Source organism: Perca flavescens, chromosome 12, assembly GCF_004354835.1.
Source record: "Perca flavescens isolate YP-PL-M2 chromosome 12, PFLA_1.0, whole genome shotgun sequence".
NCBI classification, from domain to species: domain Eukaryota; kingdom Metazoa; phylum Chordata; class Actinopteri; order Perciformes; family Percidae; genus Perca; species Perca flavescens.
In genome coordinates this window covers 22,472,543-22,495,664 of record NC_041342.1, presented here as the reverse complement: position 1 = coordinate 22,495,664, position 23,122 = coordinate 22,472,543, and the positions used below count along the sequence as shown (strand labels likewise).

The 23,122-nt window shown below is 40.4% G+C and overlaps 4 protein-coding genes across 21 annotated transcripts in view; 1 reads left to right on the top strand and 3 right to left on the bottom strand.

Moving 5' to 3' along the window:
* LOC114565549 (sentrin-specific protease 2) overlaps positions 1-545 on the bottom strand; it is an 8,960-nt gene extending 8,415 nt beyond the window's left edge. For all 7 annotated transcript variants that reach the window (XR_003693939.1, XR_003693940.1, XM_028593660.1 and 4 more), the window contains exon 1: positions 347-545. The gene's annotated coding sequence lies outside the window, so the exon portion shown is untranslated. The remainder of the gene's footprint in view (positions 1-346) is intronic.
* Positions 99-4,839, top strand: ahsg2 (alpha-2-HS-glycoprotein 2). Its single transcript, XM_028593665.1, has 8 exons — positions 99-150; positions 2,593-2,792; positions 3,104-3,214; positions 3,334-3,415; positions 3,533-3,687; positions 3,791-3,886; positions 4,051-4,122; positions 4,205-4,839. The coding sequence occupies exons 1-8, from the start codon at positions 138-140 to the stop codon at positions 4,607-4,609; spliced, it is 1,134 nt and encodes a 377-aa protein (XP_028449466.1). The 5' UTR covers positions 99-137; the 3' UTR covers positions 4,610-4,839.
* A 662-nt stretch (positions 4,840-5,501) lies between these two features.
* LOC114565019 (titin) lies at positions 5,502-13,116 on the bottom strand. 10 transcript variants are annotated; one of them, XM_028592809.1, is made up of 9 exons: positions 12,770-13,116; positions 12,389-12,565; positions 12,136-12,257; positions 11,899-12,061; positions 9,689-9,804; positions 8,314-9,608; positions 7,431-8,226; positions 5,672-7,154; positions 5,502-5,595 (listed from the first exon to the last, which is right to left on the bottom strand). In XM_028592809.1, the coding sequence occupies exons 1-9, from the start codon at positions 13,044-13,046 to the stop codon at positions 5,537-5,539; spliced, it is 4,488 nt and encodes a 1,495-aa protein (XP_028448610.1). In that variant the 5' UTR covers positions 13,047-13,116; the 3' UTR covers positions 5,502-5,536. The 10 variants fall into 10 exon arrangements, with proteins under 10 accessions (XP_028448610.1, XP_028448605.1, XP_028448609.1 ...); XM_028592804.1 differs by having other exon boundaries at positions 5,672-7,455; positions 7,543-8,226; XM_028592808.1 differs by having other exon boundaries at positions 5,672-7,359; positions 7,543-8,226.
* A 1,401-nt stretch (positions 13,117-14,517) lies between these two features.
* Positions 14,518-20,789, bottom strand: LOC114565819 (profilin-2). 3 transcript variants are annotated; one of them, XM_028594082.1, is made up of 4 exons: positions 20,676-20,785; positions 20,452-20,566; positions 18,245-18,437; positions 14,518-16,261 (listed from the first exon to the last, which is right to left on the bottom strand). In XM_028594082.1, exons 2-4 carry the CDS (start codon positions 20,548-20,550, stop codon positions 16,164-16,166), a joined length of 390 nt encoding a protein of 129 aa, XP_028449883.1. In that variant the 5' UTR covers positions 20,551-20,566; positions 20,676-20,785; the 3' UTR covers positions 14,518-16,163. The 3 variants fall into 3 exon arrangements, with proteins under 3 accessions (XP_028449883.1, XP_028449881.1, XP_028449882.1); XM_028594080.1 differs by having other exon boundaries at positions 20,452-20,787; XM_028594081.1 differs by lacking the exon at positions 14,518-16,261 and adding an exon at positions 16,314-16,580 and having other exon boundaries at positions 20,452-20,789.
* Between the last annotated feature and the right edge of the window lie 2,333 nt (positions 20,790-23,122).

Below are 23,122 nucleotides of genomic sequence, written 5' to 3'. Positions count from 1 at the left end.
ACTAAGTTTAGTCACACCAACTTGAGAGCTTCGTTTGCAGATTGATTAACTCTAGGTCAACCCTAGAGATAATCAATGCATTTTGAAAGGTTGTTTTGAATAGCAGTTCAAAAGAATTTACTATTGGTCACCCACACATGTCCCACACAGGTAAGTTAACAAACGTTAATATTTGATTTCCTCCCGTCTGAGAACATACTCGACTCACAGTTCCACAAGTCTGTCCGATTTCTTTTTGACACGTGTTTCCAAGCAGATACCCTCGCTAAATTAGCCAACATAGCCATAGACACAACAACTGTGGATAACAAATGGTAAGCGGCTAGCTGTAACCACTCTGCCTTACCGTTACTGCCTCGTTTACTTCATTGAAACTTCGTAATGGGGTGAACTATTCTATGATAAAAGTCTTCCATGTGTACTGCCTGGAGAATTAATGTACTTTTAATTTAAGACGCGCTGTTTAGCTGTTCGACCCTCTTAACATGCAGCGTACTAGCATCATGTATACAAGACATTCCACATTGAGAGTCGCGTGTGGAAGGCGTCACTCTTACGCCGACCAATCATATTTTACTGGGGGAATTTGTAGAATGTAGATTCCTTTGTTATGTTGGAATAATGTATACGTTTCAGAAGGTGCGACAATGGCAGTATCTAGCTTTGTTCCTAAAAAACAATTCTCCCCGTTTGGTTTATTATTTAACAATGCCAGCACTATCACATTATTAATACTTACAAATGGCTTACGTGCACTTTAGTGTCCCAAATTATTTTCCAAAAACTGAGTGTCCTAAATGATGAGGGTCTTATTTGAGACAGGTTAGATTTAGCGGTAGGGTTAGGGTAGCACAGGATGTTTAGCAGGTTCATAATAAATTAAGGACATTGTATGGGGAATTTGAGACACTAAACTGCACGTATACCCTACAAATATCTATACTCCTAATGTCTAATTGGTTGTTTGTTCTTACCATTAACCAAATGTATGAGGCATCTGCACTATGTAGCTAGCAGAGAAACAGCTATTTCTTATTTGGTCTTTTATGTTGAACTGGCAAATAAGGCCCAATTAAGCCATGGAGAAAGGCCATTTTCTTATGGTAGCTTATCATTATCATTTTGGAAAGGTCTGCTGAACCACACAGCACTAATAACCAGGATATGTGGGGATCCCAGTCATTGAAATCAGTATTAAACATCCACTTTATGTCTTAAAGTCTTCAAAAAGTCTGGAATTGGAAACATTGTCTTTCAAATAGCGTTGAAAATAGAAAAGATAAAGACAAAAACAATAAAAGTGGGTCTTTTACAAGTAGTATCTTAGTTAGTAGCCTTGTCCTGTCCTGTACAGACGCTTGTGTATTATGCAAGCGCTCAATACAGTCAGAGCAAATATGTGGGCGGCAGCAACGTCCCTGTCCCTCAACTGTGTTCCTCCTGTTGGCAAATATCCTCTTTGCTGAAGTGTCACTGAGTTCATGCTGACAGCTAGTTACTAGTGCTGGAATCTAACTAAATACATTTACTTAAGTACTGTATTTAAACTACAGTACAACAGTACAACTTTGATGTTCTTGTACTTTACTTGAGTATTTCCATTTTATGCAACTTTATACTTCTACTTTGTCTGCCAGCTAGTTACTTTTCACATTGCAATGTTTCTGTTTTTCATGGAAGGATACAATGTTCCTTTATGTGTTGAAAATATTCTCCTACTTCTTAAGCTAATTAAAGTCTTTAGAAAATCCTCTTGGATCAGCTGGGAAAAGGCATTGTCACAAAGCTGGAAACAGGGCTGTTTTTATGAGCCCATGAAAAGTTTTTAGAGATACGTGGTAGATATGATGATCTTATAGAATATGAGGCATTGATGTAGATTAAACTACCCAACAAGGAATTAAAATTAGCACAACCTTAAACATCTATAACAGGAAAATGCAACATACACATTAATGCAGAAGTAATATTTATATTAAACATTATATATAATAGTAAAACGCTAAAAAGAACCATTTTACTGCACAATGAGTACTTTTACTTTTGATACTTCAATGATAATACTTACATCATTTTACTTAAAGTAAGGTTTTGATTGCTAGACTTTAACTTGTAGTGGAGTACTTTCACAGTGTGGAATTAGTACTTTAAAAGGATCTGAATACTTCTTCCACCACTGCCGGTTACACAATATGGGTGTTTAAACATGAAGCTCTTCGAATATTTTGGATTATATTTAATCCAAGTGTGTCAGTTTGGCAAAGCTATCAACTGGAAATCACAGATAGTGTGAGATGTTTCCAGATGTTTAGCCATAAAATACAGTGAACCATTGATGATTTAAACTCAGACTGCTTTTGCACAGCCAGACTTTGTCAACTTACATTTGTTTTGGCAGCAATCCTAAAACAGAGCACGTCCACATGTGACGCAGTAGTCAGGGGGATGATTATGGTGTTTAACTTGGCTCGGTTTTCCTGTTTAAAGTACAGGATATATGCACCCCAGGCTGCATGAGCTCGGCCCCTTCTCTTTACCTTTCATCTTCTCAAACGCTCTGAAACTTCTTGATTGCCTGTGCATCTCTCACAGAAATGAATCCCCTGGGCATTACTTTAGTTCTGGGACTACTGGCGGGGGTCTGGGCTCAGATCAATGTGGTACGACCTCAGTGCGACTCCCCTGAGGCAGAGGAGGCTGCTCTGGTGGCTCGGGATTACCTTAATACCCAGCACACTCATGGTTACAAGTATGCACTGAACAGGATTGAGGACATCAAGATCCATACTAAGGTAAAGTCAGCAGGTGTAGTGTTTGTGTTACAAATATACGCCTTCTCTTCTCCTGTTTTTCAACTTTGCGGCAGGAACATGGGATGCAGTACATAATAAAATTTGCACAAACATGTCAGAAAAGATGAAAAATCAGCAATCCAGCTATGTTTTATTTTCCCTTGTCATTTAAAACTGCATATGCATGTTCCTCAATGCAAATATAGCACCAGAACACTTTAGGGGCTTCTGTCTATGTGGCAATCATATAACAAATAGCACAATAGATAAAATAACAACTAAATAATGTTTCTTTTTCTCTCTCTCTTTAGCCTGATGGAGACAACACATACATGCTGGAAATTGAACTGCTGGAGACTGACTGTCATGTGTTGGATCCCACACCTCTTGCCAACTGCACAGTCAGGCCAAAAATATTGACGGTGAGACCCTTTAGTACACAGAAGCTCAAGATACTGATAATTTTAGGATGTAAATTCATGAGAATAGAAAATGTCCAAATTGACTGTTCTATTTGGACTGATTCTTTGTCTCCAATCAGGCAGTAGAAGGTGACTGTGATGTGGTGCTAAAGAGGGTTGGTGGAGCTCTGACTATCACAGCATTTAAGTGTAAAACAGAAGGTAAAACCTTCACATCATACTCTTAACTGTATGACATCCACATACATTCAGAAGATGCCACAAGAGTGTCACCCTAGACACAAAAACATGCATGTGTCTTTCTTTGATGACATATAGAATCAACAGAGGACCTATGTGTGGGCTGTCCTACCCTCCTTCCCCTAAATGACACCACAGCACTGGAGTTTGTCCAAGCCTCTCTGGCAACTTTCAACAACATGACTGTGAATGGAACATACACTGTTATGGAGGTTGGAAGGATGTCATCACAGGTGGGCCCAAACAATCAGTTTAGATTATTTGTTTCCCCACCACATTTAATGCATCTGCAAGTTCTAATTTGTGTCTGTCAATACTTTCAATACCTCGTCTCAGGTTGTGTCTGGTGGGCCAATCTATTTCGCAGAATATGTTGTAGTTGAGGCTAATTGCATTGATGATGCCTGCGTGCCCCTGAATGACACCATGGCCGTAAGTACATAAAGCATCGGTTTAGTTTTCCACAATATTGAATCATTTAATATATGCACTTTTTAGCCCTTCTGATAAGCTAATCAAAGAACATAGGAAAATGATCGATCTGGTCACCATTGCTCCGCTTAAACACAATGGTATGTTTTTCTTTTCTCCACCAGGCACGTGGTATTTGTACTGCCAAAGGTTTGAGCACTGATCACACAGTGGACTGCAAGATGTTTTTAACTCTGGTAAATCATTGTATTTAACTGTTCCAAATGATTTTTGATGGCCAAAAATAAGTCAAACTTTACATTTGCATACCTTTTTCAGATGCCTGTTGTAGATAACAGCACTGCAGCCATGCCTCCAGCAGTCCACGTACACACAGGCAGCCTGTCACCCATGCATGGTCTGAGGCACCACAAACTGACTACTCTGCATGACCCTCATCTCAGTGGCCTTTTGTCTGAATCAGCAGAGTCAGCTGAAGTTGTACCTGTAGCCCCCACAGTGGTTGATGCTGGTGTAGCTTCTGCACCTGCTGCCGATCCAGCATCACCAACTGCTGCTGATCCTGCTGACGCTGGATCGGCCTCAGATTCCTCAGCCAGTGCTGAGGTTCCCGTTGTTGTAGTGAAGAGAGATGTATCTGCCCCTGCAATTGTTGACACTGTGACTCAAACAGACCCCATTGCTCTTGTGCCAGTGTGCCCAGGAAGGGTCAGATTCTTCTAGTATTTAGGTCCAAAAGACTACTTCATTTATACTTCAGCTACACTGGCACTAGAGTAATTTATGACTAATTGATAACATGTTAGGTAGCTGTAACACCAATACAATTCCTACAAGTTAAATTGTCACAAACAAGCATTATGCATAGTTAGACTACCCTTAAAAATGTATAAAAAAATGGGATGGATGATAAAGATTTGCATTTGATGTTACTGAATAAATCTTTCAAGGCTAAGCATGCCTAAGTGTTCTTTTTGGTGTATTGAAACTTTACACTACATTTGATAGCAGTCAAAGGATATTACCTAAGCCTTTAACAGGTTTGGTGAAGACACTGATCCTCTGAACTTTGAATAATTTTCATTCATTTGCCAAGGGTGCTTGCAAAACAATTGAGTTACTTGTGCCAATGACACTGAACCCATTGAATGTTCAAAATTGCTCAAATTGTCATGTTTCTTAAACATTACTCAAATGCTTTCAGCATTTGAAATATGGTAGTCAGATGTTCAAATTAAACTGTTCAGGAGAAGAAAAAAAATCCTTTAACTAAACTATAAATAAACTAAGTTTGAAATAAATATTTTATGCTAAGCAGAAAAAGATTAGTTGTAAATTACTTTGAAGTAACAGAAATCTTTAAGTATATTTACATGAATGGGTCAATGTTCAGGAAGTACAAGGTCATGACAAGGCAAATACACCCTCTAACAGCAGATAAATGCCAACAAGTACCAAATATAAACTGTCAAAAGGTTGTCCTTAACTGACCATGCCACAGAGATGACATTTTAGATTTTGTTTCCCCACACAAATGCAACCTTGAGACAAAAGAATCCCAAGCCATATTAAAAAAAAAAAAAAAAAAAAAAAAAAAAAAATGACACTTAGGAAGTCTAGTTCCAATTGTTTATTCACATTGAAGGTAACTCATTTCTGCCTCTGATTTCCACCTCTCTGAAGGATGGGCTGGTTGGGTTGGTTAAGTCCTGCAGGAGACACACACACACACATTAGTCCCAATGACAGTTTAAAAAAAAATTAAAACAATTCACTTTAACATACCATCTGCTTGTTGGTCAGCTGCAGAGCTTTGTTGAAATGCTTTTACAAGAACATGAGGTTCAATGCTTTGGCTGGAGCCAAGAGGTGTCATAGGCCTCCAGAAGTCTTTGAATTTAGGGTTTAAATGTGCCCCATTGACAAAGGGGTCCTGGGGCAAAGGAACAGAATGTGGGTCATCCAAAGAGATAAATGGTAAACTTGATTTATCATCAGGCCTTGGAATGTAGTTGACATCAAGTAAGGGATGAGACATTTCTTGCCCCAACATTTTGGGGTGTTGGGGGTTTTGTGGGGGCTTCACATTTTGAGAATCTTGAAGTTTGCTGCTGTGATGCCTTGCAAGATTTTGTGCCTTCAAGTCTGCATCATAAACCAGGTCTCTGGAAGGCAGTGGAGATTCATTGGAATGATTTGACCCTCTATCTGGTGGGCCATGCTGTAGCAGCACATAACTCTTTGGTTCAACATAGGAGTGAACAGTCTGTTGATCTTCTGGCTGGGAGGCATTGTTGGGGGTCAACTTGTCATAAGTTTGTGCTTTAGCATCTTGAAGCATGTTGTAGGGGACCAGAGGACGATCAGTTTCACTTTTGACCTTTGGATGCATTAGCCTAGATTTACTGGCTTCATTAGATTGTTGTAGTTCCCCAGCTTTAGGTGTATTCTGCTGCTGATTTAGATATTTACCAATATGAGACATGAAATCAGGCCCAGAGGAATTATTAATGTCCCATGCCAATTGGCCATTTTGCTGCATTGGAGACGGTTTATTATATTGCAGCACTGGATTTACTGGTTCACTACCTGGAGTGTGACGTTTAGAGTGCACATTGTAGTGAGCTGGTGATTGGCTTTGTGGTAGTCTTTGCAGTGCCTCATTTTGTGGTAAATATTGCCAATAAGGATATAGTGAATTTGGTACAAAAGGATAAAGTGGCTGTTCAAACCTTGCAGGCTTGCTGGGATAATTTAGTATAGCAGGGTTGCCATCTGGTGGCTGGGGATATGGAAGGTACTGGGACTGAGCTATGGTAGCAGTTGGGGTAGCTTGCATCATCATTTTGGTTGGCTTTTGAGGAAGGGGACCAGAATCTAAACTACTGTGAAACCCAGAATATGCCAATTGGGGGAATGGCAGTCCTGGATAAAGTGAAGGTGCATCTTTACTACCAAGCCCAGAAGGAATAATATGATGGTGATGTTGATGAAAAGCAATTTGTGGACAGCAATTAGAAATTCCAGATAGGCAAAACTGAGGGCAGGACACAGGTCGCATATATGGAGAGCCCTGTTGAGGGTCTTGTGGGACTACATCACTATTACTAGGTTGTGGAAAATCAGATTCCAGGGGAGGTTGTTCACTGGTGAGAGTTATGACCGGTTGTGGTTGCTGCATGGTGGTAGCAGGGGGTGATGTTACAGGCTTTTCAGTCTCTGGCTGAGGGTAGAAGTGGTAGATGTAGAATGGTGGTTGTACTTTGCCCTGAGGGGCTTTAGTCTGTGGAGGCCTTGGAGCAGCAGTTGGCTTTTCAGTCACTGGCTGAGGGTAGAGGTAGAACGGTGGTTGTACTTTGCCCTGAGGGGCTTTAGTCTGTGGAGGCCTTGGAGCAGCAGTTGGCTTTTCAGTCTCTGGCTGAGGGTAGAACAGTGGTTGTACTGGGCCCTGAGGGGCTTCAGTCTGTGGAGGCCTTGGATCCGCAGTTGGCTTTTCAGTCTCTGGCTGAGGGTAGAAGGGGTAGAATGGTAGTCGTACTTGGCCCTGAGGGGCTTTAGTCTGTGGAGGCCTTGGAGCAGCAGTTGGCTTTTCAGTCTCTGGCTGAGGGTAGAACAGTGGTTGTACTGGGCCCTGAGGGGCTTCAGTCTGTGGAGGCCTTGGATCAGCAGTTGGCTTTTCCGTCTCTGGCTGAGGGTAGAAGGGGTAGGGGTAGAATGGTAGTCGTACTTGGCCCTGAGGGGCTTCAGTCTGTGGAGGCCTTGGATCAGCAGTTGGCTTTTCAGTCACTGGCTGAGGGTAGAAGGGGTAGAGGTAGAACGGTGGTTGTACTTTGCCCTGAGGGGCTTTAGTCTGTGGAGGCCTTGGATCAGCAGTTGGCTTTTCAGTCTCTGGCTGAGGGTAGAACAGTGTTTGTACTGGGCCCTGAGGGGCTTCAGTCTGTGGAGGCCTTGGATCAGCAGTTGGCTTTTCAGTCTCTGGCTGAGGGTAGAAGGGGTAGGGGTAGAATGGTAGTCGTACTTGGCCCTGAGGGGCTTTAGTCTGTGGAGGCCTTTGAGCAGCAGTTGGCTTTTCAGTCTCTGGCTGAGGGTAGAAGGGGTAGAGGTAGAACGGTGGTTGTACTTTGCCCTGAGGGGCTTTAGTCTGTGGAGGCCTTGGAGCAGCAGTTGGCTTTTCAGTCTCTGGCTGAGGGTAGAACGGTGGTTGTACTGGGCCCTGAGGGGCTTCAGTCTGTGGAGGCCTTGGATCAGCAGTTGGCTTTTCAGTCTCTGGCTGAGGGTAGAAGGGGTAGAGGTAGAACGGTGGTTGTACTTTGCCCTGAGGGGCTTTAGTCTGTGGAGGCCTTGGATCAGCAGTTGGCTTTTCAGTCTCTGGCTGAGAGTAGAACAGTGTTTGTACTGGGCCCTGAGGGGCTTCAGTCTGTGGAGGCCTTGGATCAGCAGTTGGCTTTTCAGTCTCTGGCTGAGGGTAGAAGGGGTAGGGGTAGAATTGTAGTCGTACTTGGCCCTGAGGGGCTTTAGTCTGTGGAGGCCTTGGAGCAGCAGTTGGCTTTTCAGTCTCTGGCTGAGGGTAGAAGGGGTAGAGGTAGAATGGTGGTTGTACTTTGCCCTGAGGGGCTTTAGTCTGTGGAGGCCTTGGAGCAGCAGTTGGCTTTTCAGTCTCTGGCTGAGGGTAGAATGGTGGTTGTACTGGGCCCTGAGGGGCTTCAGTCTGTGGAGGCCTTGGATCAGCAGTTGGCTTTTCCGTCTCTGGCTGAGGGTAGAAGGGGTAGGGGTAGAATGGTAGTCGTACTTGGCCCTGAGGGGCTTCAGTCTGTGGAGGCCTTGGATCAGCAGTTGGCTTTTCAGTCACTGGCTGAGGGTAGAAGGGGTAGAGGTAGAACGGTGGTTGTACTTTGCCCTGAGGGGCTTTAGTCTGTGGAGGCCTTGGATCAGCAGTTGGCTTTTCAGTCTCTGGCTGAGGGTAGAACAGTGTTTGTACTGGGCCCTGAGGGGCTTCAGTCTGTGGAGGCCTTGGATCAGCAGTTGGCTTTTCAGTCTCTGGCTGAGGGTAGAAGGGGTAGGGGTAGAATGGTAGTCGTACTTGGCCCTGAGGGGCTTTAGTCTGTGGAGGCCTTGGAGCAGCAGTTGGCTTTTCAGTCTCTGGCTGAGGGTAGAATGGTGGTTGTACTGGGCCCTGAGGGGCTTCAGTCTGTGGAGGCCTTGGATCAGCAGTTGGCTTTTCAGTCACTGGCTGAGGGTAGAAGGGGTAGAGGTAGAACGGTGGTTGTACTTTGCCCTGAGGGGCTTTAGTCTGTGGAGGCCTTGGAGCAGCAGTTGGCTTTTCAGTCTCTGGCTGAGGGTAGAACAGTGGTTGTACTGGGCCCTGAGGGGCTTCAGTCTGTGGAGGCCTTGGAGCAGCAGTTGGCTTTTCAGTCTCTGGCTGAGGGTAGAACAGTGGTTGTACTGGGCCCTGAGGGGCTTCAGTCTGTGGAGGCCTTGGAGCAGCAGTTGGCTTTTCAGTCACTGGCTGAGGGTAGAAGGGGTAGAGGTAGAATGGTGGTTGTACTTTACCCTGAGGGGCTTTAGTCCACACAGGCCTTGGCTCAGCAGTTTGCTTTTCAGCCTCTAGCTGAGGGTAGAAGGGCTGCTGCTGTGGAGCTCCAGATGCTGGTGGCCAAGGCAGTGGAGGACAGGACATTTTAGTTTCTCCCTCTCCAGCCAATTCAAGGGTGTACATTCCATCCTAGAACACAAGGTCAATGGATTATACTAAACATTTTCAAAAAAAAAAAGTGAAATTTGAGTTAAAGAAATGAATCTTACTTTTATCTCCATGCAGGGTGTATAGTGAACAGAGATGACCACACCTTCGGGATGTACAACTACACTGAATCCACATCTGGATGAAGCCTTCATCAGTGGCTCCCAGTTACCATTTACTGTAAAGCAATAGATTACATCACTGTAAAGTAACATTACAGAATAGTACACTTTAAACAAGTAAAACATTTAGTCACAAGGGCAGACATCCCTTTCAAAATGAAAGTAATGCAAATTTGTTTATAGCTTGCTATGCTGAAGCTATCCATTCTCCAAAAGGGTATTCCCTTTAACTTCTGTTCGAGTGCTACTGATTAGAGGCCTTTCAGACCATTTTAAAAGCAACTGTAAGCAGCTTAAAACCCATTAAACAATTTAAGTAGTCCACTTAACAGATAAGGAGCAATTTTGAAATCAGAAGTTTCCTTAAACTACAGTTGGTAACGCAAACTTATTTGCTCAAATTGTCCCATGAAATCACACCTGTTGCTTAGGCCCATAAATGAGTGGTGCTTGGTTTTGGCATGACTTTGTCAAACTCATTTTAAAGCTCAACTGTACACTAAAATATTTTTCTGAAAACATTTCAGGCAACAAATAGGCAATGCAGTAGCAGAATCTATTCATATTTTAATTCCGTGCTGCCTAGTTTTACAGTTTGACTTAAGTTCATGAGCAGTCATTGACAATTGGTTAGAGACACCTTGGCTTTGGTTATTAAATCTTCTGGCACAATGGAAACTTACAATTGCCACAGAAGTACTATGGGAAGGTAGTGGAACTTGATTCACAGATCATGGGTCTTATGCGCTACTGTCAGGTTGACTTATTGGGAATTTGCTTATTCACCATCATTCCCCAGAGTTAGACAAGTTGATACATACCCTTCTCATTTCTGTGCATGCTGTAAGGTTGTCTGATGGCTCCACTGGCAGCAGGCCAGCACATAACATGCAGGTGACTGGTTCCAGCAATCCTACTGCTCTGAATAAGTGACAAAACATGTAGGATTGCTGGAACCAGTCACCTGCATTTTCTGTGATGGGCTGCTGCTGCTGCTGCTGCTAGGGCACTGAGATGAGAAGGGTATATATGGACTTGTCTAACTTTTGGGGTTACGGTGAATAAGCTCAATTTCCAATAAGTTGGCATGTTCCTTTAAGAACCAATAGAAAATATGCTTAGTAAAGTTGGGACAGCTACAGTTCGTAGATAAAGACTCAGAATGCAGGATAAGTTCACCTAAAGCTGTGGTAGGCACTAGAGTTGGGTAGATTTCAGGTTTTACCAGTCCAGTGAATGAGGCACTTTATGCTAACCAGCATTTGTCATGACCCCTGGCAAATAAAACTAGCCTAAATTAGCAACCTCTGCCAATTGTGTCACAGCACTAAATCCGATTTGTATTGCAAGCAGTGGCATGACTCAACTTTCAATAGCATTGGTTTTCTGAATCAATTTGCTTTTCAGTAGCTTAGCCTTTTATTGATCAAGTAGTGCAGTAGGGTCCACACAGCCATGTACATTTCCCTGAGAATATCTGGAGCTTGAGTGCAGTAGAGCCTGCTCCTGAGGTCTGAAATAAAACTGCTTAAGATCATGGACTTCTCATGTAGGTTGTCTACATTGAGGTTTCCAAAGGTTGACATACATTTTGGGGCTAGAACTAGCTTCAGTGTAGTGAAACTTTATATAAAAGTAGGCTTACTGGTAGCTTAGTTAATTTAACTTTCCAAGTGTCTTGCTCAGCACTGGTAAGAAGCAATATTCATGTGAGAAGGTTATATATGAACTAACTGAGCCACTATTGTCCAACAGCAATTTACTACCAAGCCACTGAATCAAGGAGAAAAGATTTTTTTTGGGCTGGATCTAAAAACTGAGCTGCCAATATGGCGAAGGGGAGCACTGCAGGGAAAGGTGTCTCTACTTCAAATTCTGTGTTTTGCATTTTATCCACTGCAGCTTTAATGTCCAACAGCAAATACTAATGCTGCATCATAGACTGGGGTTTGCCTTGTGACGAGTTCAGAGACTTCTCACTGCAGACATTCTGACATGGAATAGCAGGAAAAGCACAGGTGTCACTTAAGTGACAGCAATTCCTTGACAACTAAATAGTAGCTATTATTGGTTACACCTTTTGAACCATAGACATTATGCCTTTATTCAGTGTTAATCTTAACTGAAAAAAAAAAAAAGGCAAAACTTACAATTTATATTAATTTCAGCGATTGAGACTGTCCATCCAGTTTTCACAACCATGCCCTCAGCGTGGCAGGTGACCATCGGTGGGTTAGGTGAAGACGGCATCAAAGGGCACGACATCCTCACGTTTAACCCCAACCAACGGATTGGGAGAACATAGCTATCCTCCTAAAACCAAAAAGCAAAATGTTGCAGGTGTATATGGTTCAAGCATGCAGTGCTTTCAGAACAAAGTATCCCACCTCAAGAACAACAAAGCATCCATCGTAAGGTGCAACTAAGACCAAATCTCTTCGCGTTGACCTGATGTTGTAACCACAGCTTGGTGGCAACTTAGACAGAGCCAGAGGAGACATGAGACTTCCTGAGGAATTGCATGAGACAGAAAAATAGGGATTTAGAAAACAAGTGCATGAAACTTCTCAGTCAATACACAAGTATTGTGTATAGTACAAATGATAGTGCTGTAAAGTCCATGAGAGCCTGTAAACTTACCCCTATCCACAAAGAACAGAGATCCAGGGGTAGAGGCAGCATTTTGGACTTGAAGCTTCATGGAGTCTCCTGTACATTCAACCTTTGGGTCCATTAGAAGGAGTCGTTCCACTGCTGCATTATCTGGCTTTGAAAAGCCATAACCCAGTCTTTGAAGTTGTTCAGGGTTGCCCCAACCTTTTTAAAAAAAAATGTTTTGATTTAAAAGTTCAAAATCAGTACTGTGTGTTCTAATAACCATGTACACAGATTCAACTACAAGCCAAAAGGTCAAACAGGTGTAATTCATGCATAGGACTTGATGTGTCAACATTAAAAGTAATGATTTACAACTTTAGTGTTTTTCATGCAGGATTGCATACAAATGTCTCCTTTACATACCCATGTCCTCTTGGTAATCTGTATCGACATCCCAGAAGTTCTTTGTGGCTTTGGTTCCATTGAGTTTATCATCTGGCAGAGAATTTTGCCCAATTAAGAGTCTTCCATAGCGCAGATCCCCTGCTTTAGCTTGACTTTTGCCTAGTGTTGAGTTTTCTCTTAGTTCATCCAATGCCTTAAGTTTTGTCAGTTTTGTGCAATGGCAAAACGAACTAGCAAACACTAAAAGTCCTAAAGATAGTAAAATCCTACTGCCCCTGCTCTCTCTGTACGCCATTGGAACTAAGAAAAAGCACTACATGGATAAACTGCCTCAACAGTGTCCTATAAATACTGAGATCTCCTCAACACAGGTGGTGTTAAGGGGTCTGGTCTGGCCTAATTACTTCATTCAAACACCTGACTATAGCAGGTGTTGTCAATAGAGCAATTAAGGGCGGTGTTAATTTGTGGTCCTGTGGCCTTTTGGCAGTGGAAGACTACAGTTGGTACAACGTGACACATTTTAGTTTTCTTCTTGTAAAACTTATGAGACAGTCTTCTTAAGTTTTTTTTAGACTTGATTATTATATTTGTTTTCAGGCCTTTAGTAATATAATTTGAGTTTGTTAAAGCCTATATCTGTTTAGCTTTCTCTGAGCCTGTAGAGAATAGTTTTTCACATAGACGAGTAAGAGAAATGTCCTCAAAGAACTACCAACAATAATTTGTCCTAGCAAACAATTGGCACTTACAACATCATGGTGTCTGTGGCTGCCTTTTTCAGGCCAGTTGTCACAAACTCATGCTGTGCAGGCAAACATTGTTCAGAACTACATAACTTTATTTTAAATTCTAGTGGGCATCTCAAGTTTTCCAGGATACCAAATATGCAAGTCTGACTTTGGGGAAAATACATCTAAAATGATGCAAATGCATGCCATCTAGAACAAATCCATTGTGGGGCCTTAAGAAGTTTGAATAATTGGGTTTGTGTTTCACTCAGTGTCAACATCATATATCTTCAAAGAGTTGGAACAAGCAGATACAGAATATATATGATAGTGTGAGACAGGGGAAAAAGGGAGAAACAAGAAAAAGCTGTATGGGGTTTACTTCTTACAGGGTTTTCCATTAATGAAAGCCAACAGTTTATTGCTTTAGTTGAATCACCATGTCATCTTTCCTTTGGTCTGATCAAGAAGTTTCTACATTTTATTAGATGGTAAAATGTTTGTTTCTCCTCATTCATTCTGAATCCAAGAGTTAAAGACAACTTTCACCTAATTTTGCTTTATAACTTTTTTTCAAACTGCAGATGTTTAAATGTCTGACGCTACTGGAGTGGGCAGTCCCTTCAAAATAATTAATTTCCCATCAATGACAGCCTGCAGCCCATTGAAAATGTGGTTGACTTTACTAAAATTCTGCAAAAAAACAATTGGTAGGCTAGTTATTTCTGGAATTTAGTAACAGTTAACCACAGGGAGCTAGAACTTTACTATATCCACTGACAGACTCTCCCATGATTAGAGAATAGTGGAATCTATTAGTTCAAGAATGAATGACATGAGTAGTGTTTTGCTGTTTGACTGTACATTACAAGATCCACAAGGTTATCCATCCCGAAAGATGTATGCATTGTTGCTTAAGTAGAGTATAATTTATTCAATAAGTCAGAACTAAACAATGATAGACTTTAAAACTTTTGAATCACTGAACACAAGTTTGTACTCACAAGGCAACAGACAAGACATATTGGCTTGACCTCTGGTTGGAATAACTTTTATTGGATCTGTCTGTAAACAAGATGTCTCATCAATTCATGGCATTTGAAATAGCAGATTTTGTGGCAGAAGGAATTTCCAACAAAAAAAAAAAAAAAATATTGCAAACTTCTTTTCTGTCGTTTAATTCTGTACATATTCCACAAAGTCTGGAGATTACGGATGCCAAAATATCCCTTAGGAAAGTGCCATTAAAAGTTACTTCTTGCTGGGGCAGCAGTTAAAAATCCAACTCGTAGTTGCAACAGATCAGATTGATTTTATGGCACAGAATACACAGTTATTCTCAGAAATTTTTCACAAGACAACTTACAAATGTTCTTATTCCAACCAACACCATTTTCAATATGTTTAGTGTACACAGCATCATGTTTTTCTTTTAAATATACTTCTAAGTACCATACTATGACAATTTGTGAATACACCTTTGATGACTAAAGCACAAGGCAAATAATTCCAAGGTGTTGGAGCCCTCGGTTTACAGTCAAAATGCATTCATACTGTAGTAAAATGACATTGCCGTTTCATTGGTTAATGGACATGAAGTTAGCAACAAATCAATTAGTGATGACAAGTTTAAGTAGTGTTGAAGTCTAAGGAAGCAGTTAAGTGTTTTACAGTCATCTGAAGTTGTCTTAATGATTTACAGTCAACAAGTGAAACCAATAATCACCCATCAGAATTAGTTTAAGTAATTCTTATACTGACAATTGGTCCAAAAGGGGGAAGGGAGAAAAAAAAAGAAAAAAAATAACTTCACATAACATGTGTGTAGTGATTTACAGAAAAATTTACAGATAGGAGAAGCTGACTGACAAATGTCAGAGCGGTCACGGAGGTGAAACGTCATGACAATATTTTGAGACGTCAGCAATACTGACCTTACACTACACTCAAAACAACAGCCCAACACCACATCATTAACTTTTAAGACCACATTCAGGTACAACAGCAAAAGCATGTGATGGAGGGTAAAGGACGTTGTGATTGAGGGTGGCGATTTGGTACACACATTCAGGACTTTGTCAGAGGAAATGTGTCTTTTCTATAATGGAGGCAGAAGAGAAGATGGTTTTGGCTGGAATATGACGCAGGGATAGGGCTGGGATCTGTAAAGAGGGTATGCATGCAACTTTTAAATGCCCACATGCTGATTGAAAAAAAAAAAAAAAAAAAACTGGCATCTTTTAGTAATGCTCAAAAAGCAAAACTATGCAAACTATCACCACCACCATTACATATGTACTTCCCCTTGGAATATTAGCCAGTTGCTAAGTGAATGTTATACAAGGAGAGTCCAAATTTGTTTTACACTTTTATTACACTTTGCAATCATTTTTTGCACACTTTTGGTTAATAGACGTTTGAAGGAACATGCCAGTAATGTAGTGCCAAAAACATGAGAAGTACAATGTTAAAGTAGGGAAGGTTTATTTATTAAAAAAAAAAAAAAAAAAAAAAAAAAAAAAAAAAAAAAAAAAAGTGTGTGGAAAAGTTAAGCAAACAAAAGGCGGTTTATAAAAGTAGACTGGGGAGGAAGTAACATTGTATGCCATCTAATCCTGGAAGTAGTGTTAAATGCGGAGGGTGGGAGTGAGCCGCTAAGTTGATGGATGGGTGGAGGTTGCTTAATATCCAGACCTCCTCAGGTACTCAGCCATTGCATGTGCTTTCTTGTTAAGAGTTCCACCATGGACCGCCTCCTTTCCCATGACTATAACCAATACTGGAGCACACAAGGAAAAAAAGAGAAATGAACAAAATTGAAGAGTCCCCCCTACAGGATGAAGGGGGGGGGAACAAAGGTGACACAGTATCTTAGCACTCTTCATTGCTATTAAAACGTTTCCAAGACATTTGACTGCTTGCAGGAGAAATCTTAAAACAGCAATATTTCTTTTCTCTTCTTTTTGTCCCTCAATTTTTATCTACGTGAGCTTGAAAACATTAAAACCCTGAATCCCTCAAGTATTTTGCCATTGAGTAAGCCTTCTTATTCAATCCGCCTCCATGGACCCCTTCTTTGCCCATTACAAGAACCAAAACTGAAAGAGAAGAGATAGAAAAGGGACAGTTAAGAAAAAGGATTTAAAAAATAAAAAGTCAAAGAAAGGCATTCCAAGTAAGAAGTAGTATCACCAGAAGTGTGTAGTTCAGGGATATTCAACTGCGTGCAATACAAGGCTAACCAGGTTTTCTATGCACCCTTAGACTGCAATAGCTGATTTCACTACCAGGTCATTTTACCATGTACTGTTTATACAGTTTTGACTGCCAAATGATGACAATTCAGTGTCCAAAAATTGATTCATTGAGTTCCAATTGAACATTGCAAAATATGACTCACTAGTGTTTCTTAAATAGGGAATTCACCAAGTAAACAAATTAGTAATTCCCCACACAGTCCTGTGTCATCTATAACACATGGTTGAATATCACCAACATAGCTTTTTTTCCTTTTTAATGAAACCATTATAAGCTGCAGGAAGATCAGTGCACTTGATTGGTCAGGACAGCTTCTGCCGACCAATGCTTATAACCGCAAACCAGATGTAACCTAACACTAACAAGCCAGTGGATTTTGCACACACACAGAAAGTACTGCACTCAAAAAGTGGCAGGCTTATTCTGCTAAAGCAAGACATAACTAATAAGATACATGCCAGGGACTAATTAAGGTGCACTGTATCTTCCATACAGATGTGTAAACTGTGGGTACGAATTATATATATATGAAACACTTAATTTGTGCGCTTTTGACTACCCTTTGTTAAGTAGAACATGCAAAGCAGGAGGATGACAGGCTGAAATCGCTCAACAGAAAAAAGGAGCAGTGTTGGGAAAATGAAAGGAAAACAAGAGTTTGGTTGTGTTTGCAATCCGTGTTTCCCACATAAAAATATAGCAACACAGTAGGGTTTTTCTTTTTTCTTAATACAGTCTGAAGTGAGAATTTATTAAAAAGTCTAGACAACACTTTGTTATCTTTGAACAACTGTAGACTAAAATGGTTTGTGAATACAATGCTATGTTGGAGCCAACGACCAAAGTCTTAAATGTCAAACTGCCAAAAAAAGTTTCAATATGTGAGAAACACTGGAGCAATATCAGACATTGAGGACCACACAGGCAAACCGACGAGAGTTGGCAAACCCTGGTGTACATGAGGTTTGTGATGAAAAGCAGACTAATAAGTGTGCAACTTTTTTTTTTATTTCACAAGTCTGCATCTATAGGTCTTGGCTGAGAGCATCATATGATGTTGTGACTCTTGGGCCCCGTTTTACTAAAGCGATTTGTGAGCATAATTGCAATTACACTAGAAATGAAGATTAACCAAGCGACAAACTGAAAAAGGCAATAAGGCTGTAACTAAGGATTATCGCCATTCTCAAATCATTTGCAGTTGTCATTTTGTAAATCATGTTAACAGTGAAAATTACCCTGCATTATTTACCTACGCCAAATATGGCTGGAGCCAGCAAATGTTTTGCTAAGAAAAGAAATCATCTCAAGTTGTAAATTTATTAAAAAAAAATAAAAATAAAATAAAAGTGGGAACTTCCTTAAGTCTCAAAAGACATGTGAGATAGTGCTTACCCCCGGCGATGTTTTTACAACAGAAAACAAGATGGTGTCTTATTAACCCATGAAGACAGCATTTTGATGGTTATGATGATGAAGTGAACCGTTTTGAAAGTACGCTTACCTTTTCCAGCTCTTCCCACAGTGACATTGTATGTAGGTTCTCCTCCTTGGCTCTTTGTCCTGATGTCCATTGTCCAGTCCCCGTCATCATGGAGGCTGTCTCTGAGGACTGAACACTTCTTTGAGCCCAGAGTGAGACCGCTGGTGTAAAAGGTCTCCCTGTCCTTACCAATAAGGACATCAATTTCTTGAGACTGAAACACACACAAAAACACACACACACACACACACAAAAACACACACACACACACACAAAAACACACACACACACACACAAAAACACACACACACACACAGGATTGGGACAATTTAACTTTCAGTCAGATGCTCAGACAGACATAACATATGCTTCCAGTTACATGACAAGCATAATCCTCTGAGCTTAAAAAGGCACAATATTAGTAATTAATTTATTTCCACAAGAAATGACTTCCCTAACATGTCAATGGGCACTGCTTCGAGAGAAAGGAAAAAAAAAAAAAAAAGATTTCTTAAAGTTGCTACACTATAATGACAATATATAGCTACACTATGCAGCCATTAATTAAAAAAAAGGACTTTTAACTTTTATACCTTACCAAAACAATGAGCCTTGACTTTTTGGGGTATAAATTCCCTCTCTTGTGTACATCAGTCTACTTCACCTGCTTCATGTTACATCCTCTAAGTCAGTGGTTCCCAACCTTTTTTCCTTGGCGCCCCCCCTACTCATGTCTAAGAAAAGCTGAGCCCCCCCAAAACCGAAGTTGAGGTAACTCTCGAGATAGAGCCTTACTTTCTTTTTTGATACAGAGGAGTTATCAGCACGGTTACGTTTCTCCTCCATGTTTCATTTATAAAATAGTGATGCCGTGGCGGCAGGAAAAACGAGGATACAACAAAATACTTTTGTATACATTATATATTCTAGTGTATTATCATAATTTGTTTAACATGTGCAAATATATATATATTTTTTTCCTCAACCTCAAACCAGATAAAGACTTGCGCCCCCCCTGTGATCTTCGCCGCCCCCCCTGGGGGTGCCCGGACCCCAGGTTGGGAACCACTGCTCTAAGTGCATCCACATTAGTTTAATAAAAAACTATTTAAATTGCCAAATTGTCAACTGGAGCTGAAGAGATTAGTCAATTGACAGAACATTTACCAGCAACAATTTCGATTATCAATTGATCGTTTTAGCTTCTCTTTGTACAGATAGACAACTGAATAGCTTCAAAACAAGCTATTTTAGCACAACCCTGGGTTCTGAGGAGTTACTAAGCATATTTCCTGACAATCTATAGAACGAGTGAATAATCGAGAAAATAATTGGCAGAGTAATCTATAACAAATAATCTCAGTTGTAGCCCTATCCCAAACATTAGTAAAACTGCCATCCTGGCACCAGCACTGAATATAATACTAACATTAGGAATGCCAGCATATTAAGAGAGAGGGTGTTTATGAACAGGATATGGAAAACTGCAAATCTATTGATCTTAGTACCACAATTTCTGGGACTAAACATATCCCATCCCTGCAGTGAGTAGCGGAAGTAAAGTGACGTCTATGCACCGGGCTAGCTCTCATACCATCCCTCTCAATGAATAGATTAAAAAATAAATAAATAAAAAACAAAACAGTCATTTCTATCAAAAATTATACATGTCTGAATATGCAGCTTGATTGCTCGCGTACAATGAGAAAGCCTCATCGTAGGCTGACCAATCGTCCGACAGAATTAGCCTTTTAACCACAGGTAGCCGGTAAATCAACAGCTTAACTAGCTAATCAAAGCGGCCGTGCACACAAAGCATGCACGTTTTCTTAAGTCAGACACCGTCTACTCGCTGGTTTTAAATTAGCTTCAGGTTAATGTAACAGTGTCTTGACCATTTCATTAGTGCTTGTTAACGGCAACTAACGTTAATTGCTTCATGTTTTTAATGTGCAAGCCACAATGTGTGAAGTCTTATCTGATCAGCACGAGGTCTAATCCTTGGAACGTTTCCTTGGCAGGAAATAACCGAGACAGGCCACCGATAAACTAGCTAACGTTAGCCCACTAAGCTAGCACGGTACCGTTAGCTTGCTAGTCATTTAGATCCTGCGAGGTAACGGTTTTAACGCTATTCAGTCTGGCGAGCGTCTGCGTGGGTGATACATAAACACCACTGCCAAACGGAACCATACTTTCACTCTAATCACCAAATTCTGACCGCTTACCGTGATATTGTTGAAAGTACCACCGGCATGTGCTGCCCAAACATATTTGGCGTCCGTATATCCAACAATGGCGCTATCCTGACAGCTGCCATCGGCCATCAGGTTCTCCACATAGCTTTGCCAAGACATAATCAAGAAATTGATGCTATAACGTTATAAAAATCCCTACAGCTTTGGAAGTACGGTTGCCAAACAGGAGACAGCCAAATCGGAAGAAAACCTACAGACGAATGTAGAGTCTCCAATCTAACCCGCACTTCGACGTTAACCAACGTCAAGGCTGGGGCAGCAAAGAAAGCCAGGGCAGTGAGGCAGCAGCTGGGTGTAGTCCGTATCAGATCACTCCGCACAATGAGCTCCCCGGCGCTTTTATGGCAGCAGGCGGCGGAATAAAATGGGACTTATCAGCTCAGCCAAGAGTCAACTGTCTGAGGGAATGCCGGTGTACACATAAAGGCGGATGAGGATTTACTGATTGCATCGTTTAGTCAGTCATTCTTTCATTCATTGAAGGTTGTAGGAATAATGACAAAGACTGTCATCAGACTGTTTGTGTAGCTAATGATAGCAGTTAGTGCGTAGAGGAAAAAATATGTAGGCCTACATGGATTCCAAAATGATCTTCTCACTTTCAAAAAATTACCGCCTAAAATTTATTTTTTTAAATCTTAGGAGCCTGGTTTGGAAGTTCCTCACTGATGTAACTTAGTAACTACTAATATTCACTTCACTCACCTTCATTCTACATCTGAGTTACTCATCATGTGTATTTGAGATAGGCCTACATAAATGTCACTCAGTTTTTTATCTGTAACCCTAGTGTATGGGGGAGGGGGGAGGGGGGGGGTCCAGCTCAAACAACATACACTGTTTTATCAGCTTAATACGTCATGCCTTGTCCTAATTGTGTCATAATTGCTTAGAACAAATATTTAAACTGATGACATATTTTAGAAGTCTGCTACAGAAAAAGAGTCCTGTTTGAGGTCTAATTAACCCAAACATAAGTAACAATGTAGTATAACGTGGATTACAAACAAAAGGAATATAGGCTAGTCTATATTTGTAAATGCATAGCCATATAAAAAAGATCTTATTTGGTGTAATGACAATGCTTTATGCTCATTAATGCGCAATAACCTTTATCAAATGTGCAATCACAGTTAGGGTTACCACTTACAATTAGATTTGATGGGGAAAAAATATTTCTTTTACACAAACAGCACTTAGCTCTTTTGGGCCTCAAACTATTAGGAAGTAAAGTCAATATAAACAAAACACAAGAGTTAAATAAAGCAAAGTTTGTCTTATTCCATATTCCAATTCATCTTGTGCTACAATGGCGTGTTGGAGAAGTGTGCCCGGTTCAAGATCTTCATCAGCCCATCATCATCTTGCCAAAACAAGGGATCAAACCTGGCAAGTTGTTTTTAATTCTAGATTTTCATTACTCCAGCCACATGCAAGTGTGAAAACATGATGTTGGTAAAGCTGATGCGTAAAACTTGTTAAGATAGAGTCACTTAAGATAAGACAAGATAACATAAGCTGGACTTTATTAATCCCACACTCGGGAAATTCCTGTGCTACAGCAGCTCAAAAGAAAAATGTACACACATCAGAATAACACAAACACACATTAATTCAACATAGGAGAAAAAATATACATAAACTATAGGAAATGGAAAAATAGAATATAATTAGTTATAATAATAATAATAATAATAATAATAATAATAATAATAGTAATAAAACAACCGTATTTACACAATAAACAACCTTATATAAACAGACAGTATATAAACACAGATATACAGATGAGTAAGGTGCAAATGAATAGAGATGACATAGTGCAATAAATAGATAAATGTGCATAGTGCAAAATATTGTCCAGTGATGGCTCATATTGCAGAAACAGCTAGCAGTGCTACATTATGATGTTGCATTAAAGAGTCTGACTGCTGCTGGAATGAAGGACCTGTGTTAGCGCCCCTTCTTGCACTGAGGGTGCAACAGTCTGCTGCTGCCACTTTACCTTTCAGATGATTTGCTTTCCACACCAACACAAAGTTCAAATAGATTTGAACCAATACAATTTGTTTGTGTGAAATGGCTCATGGTTCTAATAAGCATACAGTATGCCACTTTTTTACCATGTCGTTAGGTCAACAATTTTGTCTCTTTCTTCATGTCTGTTTTGGAGAACAGTGATCATCTACGATGAACTAGTACACTGTTTGAATTTGCATTTGCTATTAATATGCTGAAAAATAATTATTGCCATAAAAATAGTATTATAATAAAGGGCTATAAGCCAGTTTGGATGGTGGAGAGTTCAAGGTTCATTGAAGAAAAAAAGGAAAAAGAAGCATGAAACCCTATCCAAGTGTAACAATCAATCCATGGCCACCAGGGGCAGACGTTCTCCATACTTATGACTGGTCCACAGTATATTTCTCTGGTGCAGAGGTATATGAAAAACTATAGCTATTATTATATAGCTAACAGCTATTTAACCCTTTGATGATTTTTAGATTTCTTTTAATAAAATGCCTCTTTTTTTAAATCACAAAACTGAAATAATTTTGGTTGATTGATTTGTACAACATTTTAAGTTTTATGCAGATCTACTCATATACTTGCTAAAGTTTGTCACATTGTAAGTAGTCCC